Genomic DNA, 15,074 nt, shown 5'->3' with positions numbered 1-15,074 from the left:
TATAAAACCACACATTTTCATTGTTGATTACTCTACAATATAACCTTTAATACGCAATTTAAAAAGTTACAAGAGCCATTTATAGGCTAACCAAATCAGCATCAACCGAGTGGCACCGCCACACCTATACCAACAAGAGACTGGCCGGGTCTACTGAGCAACAGGCCACTGCTTGGCTCATATCTGTCACCCTCGCTACTGAGAGGACAGTTAACTATTTCTAGTGTCCCCTGATGAACCCCACATGCTGTGGGAAGAAATGCATACATTTTTTGTCATTTATTACAGTTATGCCCTAACTGGGGGATTTATGGCCTTATTTCATATTGTAGGGAAAATGCAGTTATCAGGGTCAGCGTGGGACCGCCCATTGTCAGGACCCTGCTTATTGCTTCTGCACCCCTGGATCACAGTACCTGAAACTGCAGGACTGGGCGAGATTGTTCCAATATTTTTTCACTACACTGTGTATATGATGCTAAACATATTAACTCTGTATTATGCAATATCATTACACAAGAGATGGTGTGGGACCCTTCTATCTGGCACATGCTTATTTATGAACTATATCCCTATAATTGGTATTTCGGTCTCTTGTGGGTATAACCGTATAGGTGTGGCGGCGTTACTCAGTTGATGCTGATTTGGTTAGCCTATAAATGGCTCTTGTAACTTTTTAAATTGCGTATTAAAGGTTATGTTTTATAGACCCATCTTGCTTTTCTCTATATTAAATATTGGATGGTCAGTGCTGGTCATTGCTTGATCCATGTGGAAGGACTATCTGGTTTAGTCGTAGGCCCTTGGGTTAAGTGTTTTTTTTAAGAAACAGTGGTCACATATAAGTGATGGTTGTGCTGTTACTATCACGCAATTTGTGGCCATTTTTTTATATTCTGAACACTATTTGCTCATTTATTGTTAATTACTCTAAAAACATATGATATCAAAACTCATTTAAACTGTGAGCATGACCACAGTGTATTTAGCTATGTGTCAAGCTTGAAACCTACAATACAATAACAAAACAAACCTCTCTTTCATCTCCATAGTAATGATTATTACTTATGAGGACATGCAAGGATATACTGGCAAGGATATACTATCTAGGGTATCCACAATTTTTTCCCCAAAATTAAGGTCACCCAGCACTGTATTAAAAGTTTCCAAACTTTTTTCTTCAAATATTAAAATTAATAGCCTGAGGCTATTACTAAGAGCCATGTAAGCGCTTGAAATGAGTCAGCTACAATGCGCCTATTTGTATGAATATGAAATGTAATATTTGAAGAATAAAGTTTACATCATTTTCTGGAAAAATGGACTAGGTCGTTGCGATCACGTGAACCATTGGCTACTGGTAATACAAACCAGATTCCCACTCGGTCTCAACCAAAAAAAATTATCTTATATACTTGTATTAATATACGGTAATATACTTCTGTATCTAAAGTTTTGTATTTGAGACATCAGTCTATCTTTGTTAAAATGTAACTTCCGTTTTATTGTCTTGAAAGTTTTGTGTCTATTGTAAAGATTCCAACACTGCTTAAACACTCTGTTCAATGACACTACTTTAGGCTACGACTAAGAACCGTGATGGATAGAAACATGTCAGACATATGAATTAGTGACGTCCAAAGATCTTTTTAATATTCCTCTAATAAAGTGGATTTTTAACTCAATTTCTTTTTCTGCTATGTTCTGGAAGCTGGATATTCCCTGCTGCTATTTTAGAAAATATGATGGTGTCTGTATGATAATTTAAATTGAAGGCAAAGTCATGTGAGGCAAATATTGGTTCAAAATTCTATAAATGATTCTATGGTGAACGTTGGGTGTCTCAGTAGAACAATAGATGTTTTGTTTTATTATTTCCTGAAAGAATGAGTCACTCATACTAATACCTAATGGGATCACACAAGTGCTCTGGTGAATCAGACTTGTGGTTTTAACAATGTTCAGAAGAAAGATGCAAACAAATATTACAGCAATGCAAAAATACTTTAAGCCTGTGTATAGGACATATTTTAAAGCTGTCACTTTAATCGATGTATCTACCCACACTTATATTCCCACCTATCTGTTGAGAGAATGTTCAAACAAGATCGATTCACTACTCCAATGTTTTGCGCCCCTTAATAGCTGTCACTCTACTGCAAGTAGTGTAAAATTATTTCCCTAGCACCCCACTATTCTAGAGCAATCAATAAAAATTAATATTAATATTAAATATTTTTGGAGTTCTACTGGGTGGAGCTCCATCTGATAGTAGAAACCCTAATAAATATATTGGATACTGAAACTATGCTAAATAAGCGCTGTCAGATGGGGCAAACAAAGTGGAACAATACAAAGATTGCTTGGGAATTGAGAAGGTTAGAGAATTAATTTTAGCTGTGCCAGAATCGGAGGAAAAATGCATTTTGAAGTAGGCAGCGTTCAAGCTGATGAAGATGGTGAAAGGTCCTCTTGAGACTACATGCACACCAATTTGCCTTCAAGGAGTCAAAGAGGCGGACAGTTAAACAGTGAAATCAAGTTGGGGAGCTCTGAACGCCTCCTCCTTTGATTGACATCATTCATTGGACTTCTGGAGATCTGGTTAGTGATGTCTCTGGATGCAGGACCATCAGGGGGCTTTCTGAGGAAGAGGGAGCTTGACTTCAGTGCTTAAAATCTCCGCCTCATTTACTTTATACAAGTTTATATACCACACTGGGTCATGAAAGAAACCCGATTTGGAAGCTGCTTGGCAACATATTGGTATTGGTTTATTAGGTCAATTTGTGGTGATAGGTTCAAGGTTAAAGAACACAAATATACATTTACTATATAAGCTCAGAAAACATAAATTGCTTAACAGAAGACAAAAAGTTAAGAGCCTTTCTTTAAAAGGCATTTCATATCATTTTTAAAATTCATGTTTTTATTTGTCTTTATATAATAACGCTTTCTATAATATAATTTGCATATGAGCCTCAGGGTTCTTGTGTCCATCACAGGATCCCCTTTTGGCCCCTTCGGCAGCGAATTATGCAGTTCTCCCTATGGAAACTATGCCCGACTCCACCCTCGGCACCCCAACCAGAGAGCCGGTGATGTCAGCTGGCACTCGGCAAATCCCTCGAATGCACAGTTTTCTCATCACTGCATTACTGGCTGCAGATTGATGAAACGTCCTTGCATGCCCAGGAACTGCTAAGGCTGCCCCTCTTGTAGGCAAAGGGGACGAGGAGGCTGACATAAACACTGACATAGCAGCCAACAGGGGCAAGAATGGACTCCTGTGACACACAAAGGAGCCTCTGAGGCCCATTTGAATATTGCATATAAGTCCCTTTACTCTAAAAAAAAAAAAAAAAGCCAAACTGCTAAATTAACAGCATGTGAGGGTACTTAGGTTAAAAGCACAGCATCCTTCTGGTAGATTTTCTTTAATATAGTTTGTGGTGTTTTTTCTCAAACAACCTTTTGTTGCGATGTATAATATCTAGTGAAAATTATATATTTTTTTTTTCAGGTTCCTACCACAATGGAAATGTTTTGCTGCTATGGTCCAGTAGTGCCCAACGGATATGGTGCCTGTTACAATCCGCAGCCTGAAAGTATACTCTTCTGCATCTCAAGTTTCCGAGACTGCAAAGAAACTTCATCCGACACGTTTGCCAAGGCAGTAGAAGAAAGTCTGACTGCCATGGGGGACCTGTGTGTACAACATAATACTAAGGCTCAGACACCTGTGAAGGAAAGAAAATCTCAGCAAGAAAATGGACACAGGACCTAGGTTACGATTCAGCAAAATGCATACTTGATATATTATTTACTTTCCCAAAATATACTATATTTTTGAATGCATATTTTTGGGTAGAAGATTTGCTTGAGAAAAAAAAACATTATAAACTAGTAAAAGCTCACCACTGTAAGCAAACATTGAAACAACAAAAAAAACTAAAATGTAATTTTTCTAATTAAGGATTGACTACCATCACTAGGTTGGTGACTCAGAAATCTACTGCTGTGGCCCATAAGTGTTATACACACCGATGTGGGCAACGGCCTTTATGTATGTACTGTTGGTAAAATCAGTCCAGAATCTGTCTATCTTTCTTGCCATGGTTGTAATGGGAACCTGTCACCAGGAATGTCATTTGTAACTGGTTCCTATAGGCTCTGCTATAAACTCTAATGACTTTAAAAATGCCCTTTCATGTTTCTGAATCATTTCTGTATTTTAGTTTAATATATTAAACATTAACTGGCTCTCTGCCAGTACTGTCCAGCAAGTCACGCAATCGGGGGGTCAGCTCCAATTTCCCGTTTCTTCAATTCTGCTTGGGTACGAGTGATGATAAGGGGACTTAGGCCAATGGAGTAGTCCCACCCCCTATGATGCGCTGTATGGTGCTGGCATGGAGCCAGGTAATGTGTAATATGCTTTTATAAAGTACTGGAATGATGCAGAATGCCAGCAACGTCATTTTTAAACTCATCAGTTTTAAATCTCTAATCAGCTAAAAATGATATACCTGGTGACAGGTATCCTTCAAAATTACTCTTGCAGAAGGTGCTCCAACGTAGCTAAAGCACCATTATTTGAGGCCTACTGGCATGTGGAAGGCAAAAAAAAATTTCATCAGCTTAATTCATCTAAATTTCAACATATACAAAAACAATGAGGCAGGGCAACACAGTGAAAAGGGAATCCAGTTCCAATATGGGTTCAAACTTCAATAGACTAGACCCAAAGTTCACAACAAAATAATCAAAAGCAGATAAAACATATCAGCTCCATCAAGCCCAGAAGGTTTAGTTGGATAATCCCCAGTATTAGATGCTGGAGAATAAGAAACAATACATTGAGGCTATGTGCACACATTGCGGATTGTCACCCGGATGTTGCAGGGTTTTTTTTTGCAGATTTTCATTTTTTTCCTGTCTCTTTAGGCGGAGGCAATTCTGCATCATATCAGCACATTGATATGATACAGGTTTTCACCCACATAGACTTCAATGTAAAAGAAATGCATGGAGGAAAAAAAAAAAGAATAGTGTGTGAAATTAAGTTTTATTTTCTGCACTGAGCAACATGTATTTATAAGGTGTCTGCATTAGTTTTGTGTGTAGGCTTTTCAAGACATAAAATGTGCACCAAAAGGGGTGTATTAGTGCTAAGTCAGACCATGCGCCAAAATTCTGCAGCATGAACAAAGTCCACTAAAAGATATGGTGCACACTTCTTGAGCAGTGCAGGGGGCACCAGATTCATGAAGAACATGCACAGCAATTCAAGAACCTGCGCCCTCTGCACACTCCACAGGAAAACTCCATATAGTGCAGTTTGCACTGTTTTTGATAAATATGGGCCACTGTCTACATTACCTTTTCCAAATTGCTTTCACTTTAATGCTAATGTATGAACTTGCTCATCGGTGGGGGCCTCAGTGATCAGGCCCAGGTACCTCAGTCAGACCTTTTGTCGCTCCTGGAGATTAATGGACCAGACAGCCGTGCATAACCGTTCTGCTCCATACATCTCAATGGAGCTGACGGAACTTGCCCAGCGCCCGTGGATAGGGTCTAACTTGGTTCGTGGGAAAACCCCTTTAGATGTGGAGTTTAGTGACATGAGGTCATACTAAAATGTGAGCCACTGTTTATCTTTATTATTTATGAGAAATCACATGATAACAGTGGATTCTCCTATAATAAAGCAGCCTAGTGCCAAATTTACTATTTTACCTGTAGGGACTGCAATAAGAATGGCGTCATGACTAAATCCGAAATCTTAGATTATTTTTCCATTAGATTGTATCTAAAATTAATTATACCTAACAAAATAATATTGTATAAATGATAATGTTATGTAATTATGTAAATAACGGAGGATTTGATTAGCGTTGCTGAGGTCTCTTGTTAGTGGAAGCATTCAGCAATTATGCTGTAATAAGCAATACCTCAAATACATTTCCTACACTTAATTACATTAGAAAAAGCATTGGTGGAGGGAAACTATTCCATATTGTACTGTACATTTTTGTATTTGCTTTGCTGTAGCGTTACTGTAGGAAGTATTTTGATAGCAATATGTCATCTGAGAGCACACCTGTAGGATGTGAGTGGTCTGTCATTAAAGAGAACCCGTCATGCAAAATAACCCCCCTAAACTAAATATATTTTCATAAACTGCCATTAGAGAGCATTGCCTCTATCCCTTCATTGTCCCTCTACATGCCTGTAAACCTAAGCAATGAGGTCCTAAAGCTGTATGCAAATGACCTGTGAAATGTCCAATGAAGCATTAGCATATTCAAGCTGTCCACTCTATTCATGAGTGGGAGGCACAGCCACGCCCCCAGTGCTTGACTGACAGCCTGTATAATGGTGTGAGGCTGTATAATGATGTGCTTCCTGGTGCTGGCGGCCACACCCCCAGTGCATGACTGACAGCCTGTATAATGATGTGAGGCTGTATAATGATGTGCTTCCTGGTGCTGGCGGCCACACCCCCTGCAGCCTCTGTGTGTGTATAGGAGAGATACAGCAGCTCTAGGCAGCCATGTTACAGCAGAACATGTCAGATTCATGTGTAGCTGATGTCTGTGTCTCTCACCTGTATATTAGGAGGATGCAGCATGTCAGCAGATACTAGCTATGCTTTACTATACATTACACACAGACATGAGCAGGGGGAGGAGAGGGGAGGGGTAACAGGGGTGACATCACTGCCTCTGACCATGTGACCAGCCTCATTTACATGATAAAGAATAGATGATTTTACAATGATTAATGTATGAAATAACTAGATAAAGGCTGGGATGGATCCTTGTGAGCTGCTCCAACAGGTGACAGAAATAGTGACAGAGACCTGATGACAGGTGTCCTTTAAGGCAAGACAATATGGTGGCCCATACAAATATTTACAAAGCAAAAGAATTCTGCACATAGAAAATAATACAATGTATTAAACTACATTCACTTTATTGAAAACACAAAACACTGCTGTTTCATTAAAACTATATATTGCATCACAAGTGAAAGAAATGGCCCTGGCACTTTGAAGGAGCTTTTAACTTTATATTGTAGGTTTAATTTGTCATAAGGTATAGCATCCATTTAATATTCCGGTCGTGTTTAGGCTCTCCTGAGCCTTTTTCAACAGCTGAGCTGATAAGTGGTAGATTTCTTTTAGACCTCCTTTAATCCCTTAGTGCCGTTACCTTTTTACACTTTTGTGTTTCCGTTTTTTTACACCCGCCACTAATCCCCAGTCAGCACCGATCGCAGGTGTCTACCAAGCAAATGCAACTTCCATCAAGGAACCAATCGTTGTACCCCTATAAGAGCAATGGGGGCGGTTGCTAGAGCAGCTGGGAGTCTCAGCTAGCCTCTCAGGCCTGTCATTTAGTCTGATCTCTAAGTGTCCGCTGGAGATCATGTGCAAAATTGACATATACTGCAGAGCAAGCAGACCCCCTCAGAGGTCTAAAAATAATTTAACTTTTTTTTTTTTATAATAAATTTAAAAAAAAAGTTCACCCCTCTTTTCCCAGAACCCTAGTGTGGCAGGTGTTTTAAAGGGTTTATGTGCTTTTTGCAATCTATGCTCTTTTTTCAAATAAAGAAATATTTTGATACATGGTGTTGTGTTTTAGGGGTTAGAGTTTTCTTCGTCAGTAACCAATACCATGTATATATTTGGATGGTGTTTGTGAGAATAATTAGTAGAATCCTTCTTCTTTATAGACTTTTCCATACGAATATTTAAAAGATTACTAAGACTTTTAAAAACTGATTACTTTTCCCATTACCTCAAACTTCCAAATAAGAATGAAAGACTAATAAGGTTGTAGGGAAATTGGGAAATTGAGATGTAAAAAGTGAGAGCAGCTGATTTTGATGTATCATTTCTCATGTAAGATATTGGCACAGATTATCATTTCTGTACAGATGTTAAAGATGTTACTACATTACTGGAGTCCATGTGGTGTATAGTGTCCTGTAAAACACCAAGTGGGCATTAGGGGAGCATGCCTGATGGCGGCGTGGGCCTTCCTGCCTACGGAGGTCCAGGCACAGGTTTTAGGTAGTGCACAGGTACGGGGCAGGGAAATTTCCCCCTCACTCCGCCACTCCCCACTTGGGATGGAGGTGGCTTAAGGGTGGGAATAGGTGCAAATCATGGTTATTCAGCAGAATCACAAAGTCACAAATAAATTATCTTGTAACATCAGTTACTTTACACCATAAATGACTTCCAAAAATCAATTATTTATTTTATATACTTTAACTGGATCTGCTATGGCTGCTACCCCTATAGTTACGCCCCTGCTTCTCAGCCAAAATGCTTCTGATAAATGGTGGGAGAATTGAGTATTACCGTATTACCCGTCTGAAAAAATGCTACAGTGACCTGTGTCCTCTTCATAGTCTATAAATCAGTGTAATGTATATAAGTTATGCAGTCTTTAACCCCTTAACGCTCTGCGCCGTAGCTCTACGGCGCAGAGGTATAAGGGATGTATGAAGAGGGCTCACGGGCTGAGTCCTCTTCATACAGAGGGGGGGGGTTTTGCATTTTGCACAAAACCCCCACCGCTAATAACCGCGGTCGGTGCTTGCACCGATCGTGGCTATTAACCCCCTAAACGCCGCCGGCAAAGTCGCCGGCGGCGTTTAAAAGACGGCGGGGCGCGCGGGCGCCGCCATCTTTTTTTTGATCGCCACGCCCCCGAACGTCATCGGGGGGCGGTGATCGGTTGCCATGGTAGCCTCGTGTCTTCTTTTGACACGAGGCTATCTGGCAGCTGCATATTCGTTACAATGAGCCAGTGGCTCATTGTAATGAATGTGCTGCAAAAATGCCATACATTGCAATACAGAAGTATTGCAGTATATGGTAGCAGCGATCTGACCATCTAGGGTTAATGTACCCTAGATGGTCTAAAAGATAGTGAAAAAAAAAAGAAAAAAAAAAGTTTAAAAAATAAAAAAAATTAATAAAATATTAAAAGTTCAAATCACCCCCCTTTCCCTAGAACGGATATAAAACATAACAAACAGTAAAAATCACAGACATATTAGTTATCGCCGCGTCCCAAAATGCCCGATCTATCAAAATATAAAAACGGTTACGGCCGGCGGTGACCTCCGAGGCGGGAAATGGCGCCCAAATGTCCGAAATGCGACTTTTACACCTTTTTACATAACATAAAAAATGAAATAAAAAATGATCAAAATGTCGCACAGACCTCAAAATGGTAGCAATGAAAACGTCGCCTCATTTCGCAAAAAATGACCCCTCACACATCTCCGTGCGCCAAAGTATGAAAAAGTTATTAGCGTCAGAAGATGGCAAAAATTTTTTTTTCTTTTTTGTACACATTCGTTTAATTTTTTAAAATGTATTAAAACACAATAAAACCTGTATAAATTTGGTATCACCGCGATCGCACCGAATAAAAGAATAAAGTAGGCGTGTTATTTGGAGCGAAGAGTGAAAGTCGTAAAAACTGAGCCCACAAGAACGTGACGCACGTGCGGTTTTTTTTCAATTTTTCCACATTTGGAATTTTTTTTCAGCTTCGCAGTACACGGCATGTTAAAATAAATAACATTACGGGAAAGTAAAATTTGTTACGCACAAAATAAGCCCTCACACAGGTCTGTACACGGAAAAATGAAAAAGTTATGGATTTTTGAAGTTGGAGAGCGAGAAATGAGGCGAAAAACCCTCCGTCCTTAAGGGGTTAAAGGAAGAACCGTTTTATGCATAATGAGGATTGTGCTTGTGTTATATAATATGACATTTCAGAAGTGTGTTACCAAAAGACACAAACTCACTGTTTCTGTTTCACAAAACCAACATAGAGGTGTGTCACGTTTGTTGTGTGTGCTAACTATTGCGATCTCATGCCCTGGATAAGCCCTTAGGTCAGCGACACTCGGCCATGTATTGTCCATTTGTAGAATGGCAGGCACACGGCTGCACTAAATTAAAGAGAACCCGTCATGCAAAATAACCCCCCTAAACTAAATATATTTTCATAAACTGCCATTAGAGAGCATTGCCTCTATCCCTTCATTGTCCCTCTATATGCCTGTAAACCTAAGCAATGAGGTCCTAAAGCTGTATGCAAATGACCTGTGAAATGTCCAATGAAGCATTAGCATATTCAAGCTGTCCACTCTATTCATGAGTGGGAGGTAGAGCCACACCCCCAGTGCATGACTGACAGCCTGTATAATGATGTGAGGCTGTATAATGATGTGCTTCCTGGTGCTGGTGGCCACGCCCCCTGCAGCCTGTGTGTGTGTGTATAGGAGAGATACAGAAGCTCCAGGCAGCCATGTTACAGCAGAACATGTCAGATTCATGTGTAGCTGATGTCTGTGTCCCTCACCTGTATATTAGGAGGATGCAGCATGTCAGCAGATACAGCACACACTAGCCATGCTTTCCTATATATTACACACAGACATGAGCAGGGGGAGGAGAGGGGAGGGGGAACAGGGGTGACATCACTGACTCTGACCATGTGACCAGCCTCATTTACATAATAAAGAAAAGATGATTTTACAATGAATAATGTAAGAACTGACTAGATAAAGGCTGGGATGGGATCCTTGTGAGCTGCTCCAACAGGTAGTAGTGACAGGACAAGTGACACAGACCTGATGACAGGTGTCCTTTAAATACTTTTTAACAGATCAGCGCCTAAAAACATTATTTTAACAGATCATGTGGCTGATCTGCAAAATCGTAGAGCCTGACCTAGTCTGAACCCTTTTTCTTGGATCACTCATAGCAGATAGTTCACAAAGATCCATAACAAACTGTGACAAATCGGGGCACATTTACTTACCCCTCCGACGGAGTTGGAGTCGGACGATCATGCACTGTGCCGCAATTCACTAAGATTGTGATTTACTGCATGTGTCGCTTTCTCGCTCAGATCTGCCGGAGTTAATCTTCTTTTTAGTGATGCATGTAAGTGCAATGGAATGTGACTAGGGGTGGAGGGGGTGCAGAGGTTGCGATCGCACCCGGGGCCATGAGGTTTAGGGGGCCCTTATGGTGTCACTTTCCCATATGAGAATACTATTACTATAAACTATACATTATAGTCCGGGGCCTGGCACAGATTTTGCACTGGGGCCCATCAGCTTCTAGTTTCGGCACTGAATGCGACACAATTTGAAAGTTAAATCCTGCGCTGTCCGAATCAGTAGGATTGTCTGATGACACGCCCCCAATTTGTGTCTCTTTGAAGCTGCGCTGTGCCAAAAACTATACAATCCCAGCGCAGGAACCGTTTAAATACCTTTCAAACCCGCGCAATCCTGTGAAAAAAACAAACAATCCGACAAAAGTGCGATCCGGGACCCTCAGTAACTGAGCCCCATCGTCTGTAATTTGCCCGAATGGTACGCAGGTAGCCTTCCACATTGAGCAGACATCTGAATAATGACATACACTCTCATTTCTTCCTAGCATCGGGTGCTTTGTGCTTTCAGTGTTTTACTGTAACTTCAAAAATTATGATATTGCTGTTAACTCATGTAATCTGCTTAATAGGTGCAGCTAAAATTATACTTACATACAAGATATTTCCATTATTTTAGCAGTGAGCAACTCGTAAAAGAGTGTAACATTTTATTTTTTTACAATATAATATAGTATATTGTTTCACAATGAGATACATTCTATCACCTTGAGAAAAAAGTATGTAAGAGAAAAAGTCCTTTAAAATAATAAAAATATATGTTATTTTTTAAGTTTGTATTGTGTCATTTCAGCAGTATGTGTGGAAGTGTCCATATAGGAAATGGTTGGGTGTCCATGATAAGTACATACAGGGAATCTGCCAGCTCCAAACTCCCAGCATTGTATATGACCTGCTATAAGCTTCCCAGGTGCTTCCCAGGTGTCCCTTTCCAGTTTTTCTACAAATAGGGTGCGTTCAAAAGTTCAGTTTTTCGGATGCAGTTTTTGAAGCCGAAAGTAGGTGAGGATCATAATGGGTGAGAACATATCATTGAGAGAAGATGCTTTCCTCTTCTTTTCACACCGCTCCTGGTTCGGACATCGAAAACTGCCTGTAAAAAACGGATTGTGTGAACGCACCATATGCACCATGAATCTCACGTGCTCTGACATGCGCTTTGGGGTCTTAGGGTGAAGTCACACATGGCATTTTTGGTCAGTTTTTAAGCATGCGTTTTCAGTCCATTTAAAAACGCATGCATTTTAATAACACTTGTGTTTTTAAAATGATCCTTTTTTTTACCATTTACCATGCGTTTGGCTGCTTTGAACATAATTATTAAGATAAACAGCTTCGAAGCAGCCAAACGCACGGTAAACGGTAAAAAAAGGATGCGTTCTTATACGCAAAACATACGTTTCCATAGAAACGCCGATGCGATCGGGCCGAGGCCCGCCCCGGTGGGCTCGACTTTGTCTGTGTTTGCAAGCGCAGACAAAAGCGCCACGTGTGGCGCTGGCCTCAGGGTGATGTTACACGTGGCATTTTGAACGCGTTTTTGGCCCATTTTTAAGCAGTCCGTCAAAAAATGCATGCATTTTTTAAAAACACATCTGTTTTTGACCACTTTTAATTTAGATAATTGGTCGAACCTGTCAAAACCTGATGCGTTTTTCAAAAATGGACGCGTTTTTAAACACATGCGGTTTTTGACGGACTGCTTAAAAACGGGCCAAAAACGTGTTCAAAACGACACGTGTGACATCACAGAGGGAAATGGACAGTGATTTAAATATGAATGTCACAGCAAAGGGTCAGAATACTGAGGCCATGGTCACACGTTCTGCTTGCGTTGGGTTCAACGTCTCGGCCTGTTTGCATATGCAATTCCATGCGGTTGTTAGCCAGGCCCAGGTGTCTTGCATTTAAACAATACAAACTTCGGGGCCTGGTTACAAATAGCAAGTGTTTCCCTAGAAACGATCAAACTGAGGCCACCCTCCCCCCCCATCAACACAACGCTAGCGGAATGTGTGATTGTGGCCTTAGGCCGGCGCCACACAGGGCGCTTTGTCTGCGCTTGCAAACGCAGACAAAGTCGCGCCCACCGGGGCGGGCCTCGGCTCGATCGCATCGGCGTTTCTATGGTAACGCCTGCGATCGGGAACGAGCCGCCGGTGTTTTGCGTTAATTTAACGCGAAACACCGGCGGCTCGTTCCCGATCGCAGGCGTGTGTCCCGATCGCCATGTATGTCTTCACCCAAATGCATGGTAAACGGCCAAAAACGAACTGAAAACGGATGTTTGAAAACGGACCAAAAACGCCATGTGTGGCATCACCCTCAGGTAGCGCTTTGCCCGGGGCGGGCAGCGGTTGTTTTGCGTTAATTTAATGCAAAACACCGGCGGCCCGCCCCGGTGAGTGCGGCTTTGTCTGCGTTTTCAAACGCAGACAGAGCGCTACGTGTGTCATCAACCTTATACTTTTGTATGCAAAGACAGGCAATCAGAGGCCGGTGTCTTGTATTGTGGAGATACAATACACCGGGCGCTGATAGCCGCAGGCCGCCCCAGTGCGCTCTGATTCGCTTGTGAAACGACATCAAAGAGCTAACGTTTTTGCTTAAAAACGGCCCAAAAACGCTTTCAAAACGGATTCAAAATGCCACGTGTGCATTTAACGCAAAACACCAGCGCCTCGTTCCCAATCGAAGGCGTTTTCCATAGAAACGCCGATGCGATCGGGCCGAGGCCCGGTGGGCGCGGCTTTGTCTGCGTTTTCAAACGCAGAGAAAAGGGCTACGTATGGCACCAGCCTAAGTGATCGTCAGTGGGCTGCAACAATCCGAAAACGGAATCATCACGTGACGTGCGGCAGCAGCCTCTGGGGGTTTCCAGATGTTGTCAAAGCCCTTGAAAACACAATCCACAAGGAATCCGTTTTTGTACAACTCGAGTTCTGGGCACACATGCAAACACATCCTTTATACCCCAATACATGTGTTTGCATACCAACATATACACGTAGTATATTCAGCCACATCCTGCTTATTACATGTTCCTTTGCTGGACGACTAAACATTTTATAACTATGTCAGCTCACAGTGTGTGTGTGTGTGTGTGTGTGTGTGTGTGTGTGTGTGAACGGGCGCTGACAGAAGTCGCGGACACGCGCGCCCCCGGAGCTCACCTTGTAGTGAGGCGCGGCCATGGTTGCCATGGGGATCGTGAAGCACAGCGGCGCGGACATGCCGGAGAAGGCTGCGGTAACTGTGCGGTTCGGTCCGTACAGGAACGGCTCCGGAGTAGTAGAGCACCGTGTATCCAGGCTGCAGGGGCTGCGAGGTAGGTAGGTTGGTGGGTGCAGGTCGGTACGTGCTGTCCCAGAAGGCAGTGCGCGGGCACAGCTCAGGCTGCTAACAAACTCCTGCATCACACTATCAAATATCCTAAAGAAAGTGCAGATAGGAGAAATGACCGAAATCTAACCCAGAATGTCACCAAAAAAACTGCTAAACCAATGGTTTGGTGTGACCCCAACTCAGGAGGCAGATTTAACTTTTTTTTTTTTTTAAATATAAAAGGTCAAGGCAGCGGCACACAGCTCTATAAGAGGGCACCGAGCACACAGCTCTATAAGAGGGCACCGAGCACACAGCTCTATAAGAGGGCACCGGGCACACAGCTCTATAAGAGGGCACCGGGCACACAGCTCTATAAGAGGGCACCCGGCACACAGCTCTATAAGGGGGCACCGGGCACACAGCTCTATAAGAGGGCACCGGGCACACAGCTCTATAAGAGGGCACCGGGCACACAGCTCTATAAGAGGGCACCGGGCACACAGCTCTATAAGGGGGCACCGGGCACACAGCTCTATAAGAGGGCACCGGGCACACAGCTCTATAAGAGGGCACCGAGCACACAGCTCTATAAGAGGGCACCGGGCACACAGCTCTATAAGAGGGCACCGGGCACACAGCTCTATAAGAGGGCACCGGGCACACAGCTCTATAAGAGGGCACCGGGCACACAGCTCTATAAGAGGGCACCGGGCACACAGCTCTATAAGAGAGCACCGGGCA

The 15,074-nt window shown here is 42.3% G+C and overlaps 2 protein-coding genes across 2 annotated transcripts in view; both read left to right on the top strand.

Moving 5' to 3' along the window:
- CHAT (choline O-acetyltransferase) overlaps positions 1 to 11,740 on the top strand; it is a 92,854-nt gene extending 81,114 nt beyond the window's left edge. The window contains exon 15 of the mRNA XM_072130957.1: positions 3,524 to 11,740. Within this exon, the coding sequence (XP_071987058.1) occupies positions 3,524 to 3,787 (264 nt within the window). The 3' untranslated portion in view covers positions 3,788 to 11,740. The remainder of the gene's footprint in view (positions 1 to 3,523) is intronic.
- Positions 11,741 to 14,174: 2,434 nt separating this feature from the next.
- C11H10orf53 (chromosome 11 C10orf53 homolog) overlaps positions 14,175 to 15,074 on the top strand; it is a 68,912-nt gene continuing 68,012 nt past the window's right edge. Inside the window, exon 1 of the mRNA XM_072130959.1 lies at positions 14,175 to 14,334. Within this exon, the coding sequence (XP_071987060.1) occupies positions 14,199 to 14,334 (136 nt within the window). The 5' untranslated portion in view covers positions 14,175 to 14,198. The remainder of the gene's footprint in view (positions 14,335 to 15,074) is intronic.

The sequence above is a fragment of the Engystomops pustulosus genome, chromosome 11 (assembly GCF_040894005.1).
Source record: "Engystomops pustulosus chromosome 11, aEngPut4.maternal, whole genome shotgun sequence".
In the NCBI taxonomy this organism is placed as follows: Eukaryota; Metazoa; Chordata; class Amphibia; order Anura; family Leptodactylidae; genus Engystomops; species Engystomops pustulosus.
The sequence above is the reverse complement of the archived record's forward strand: the minus strand, read 5'-3'. Positions and strand labels throughout refer to the sequence as shown.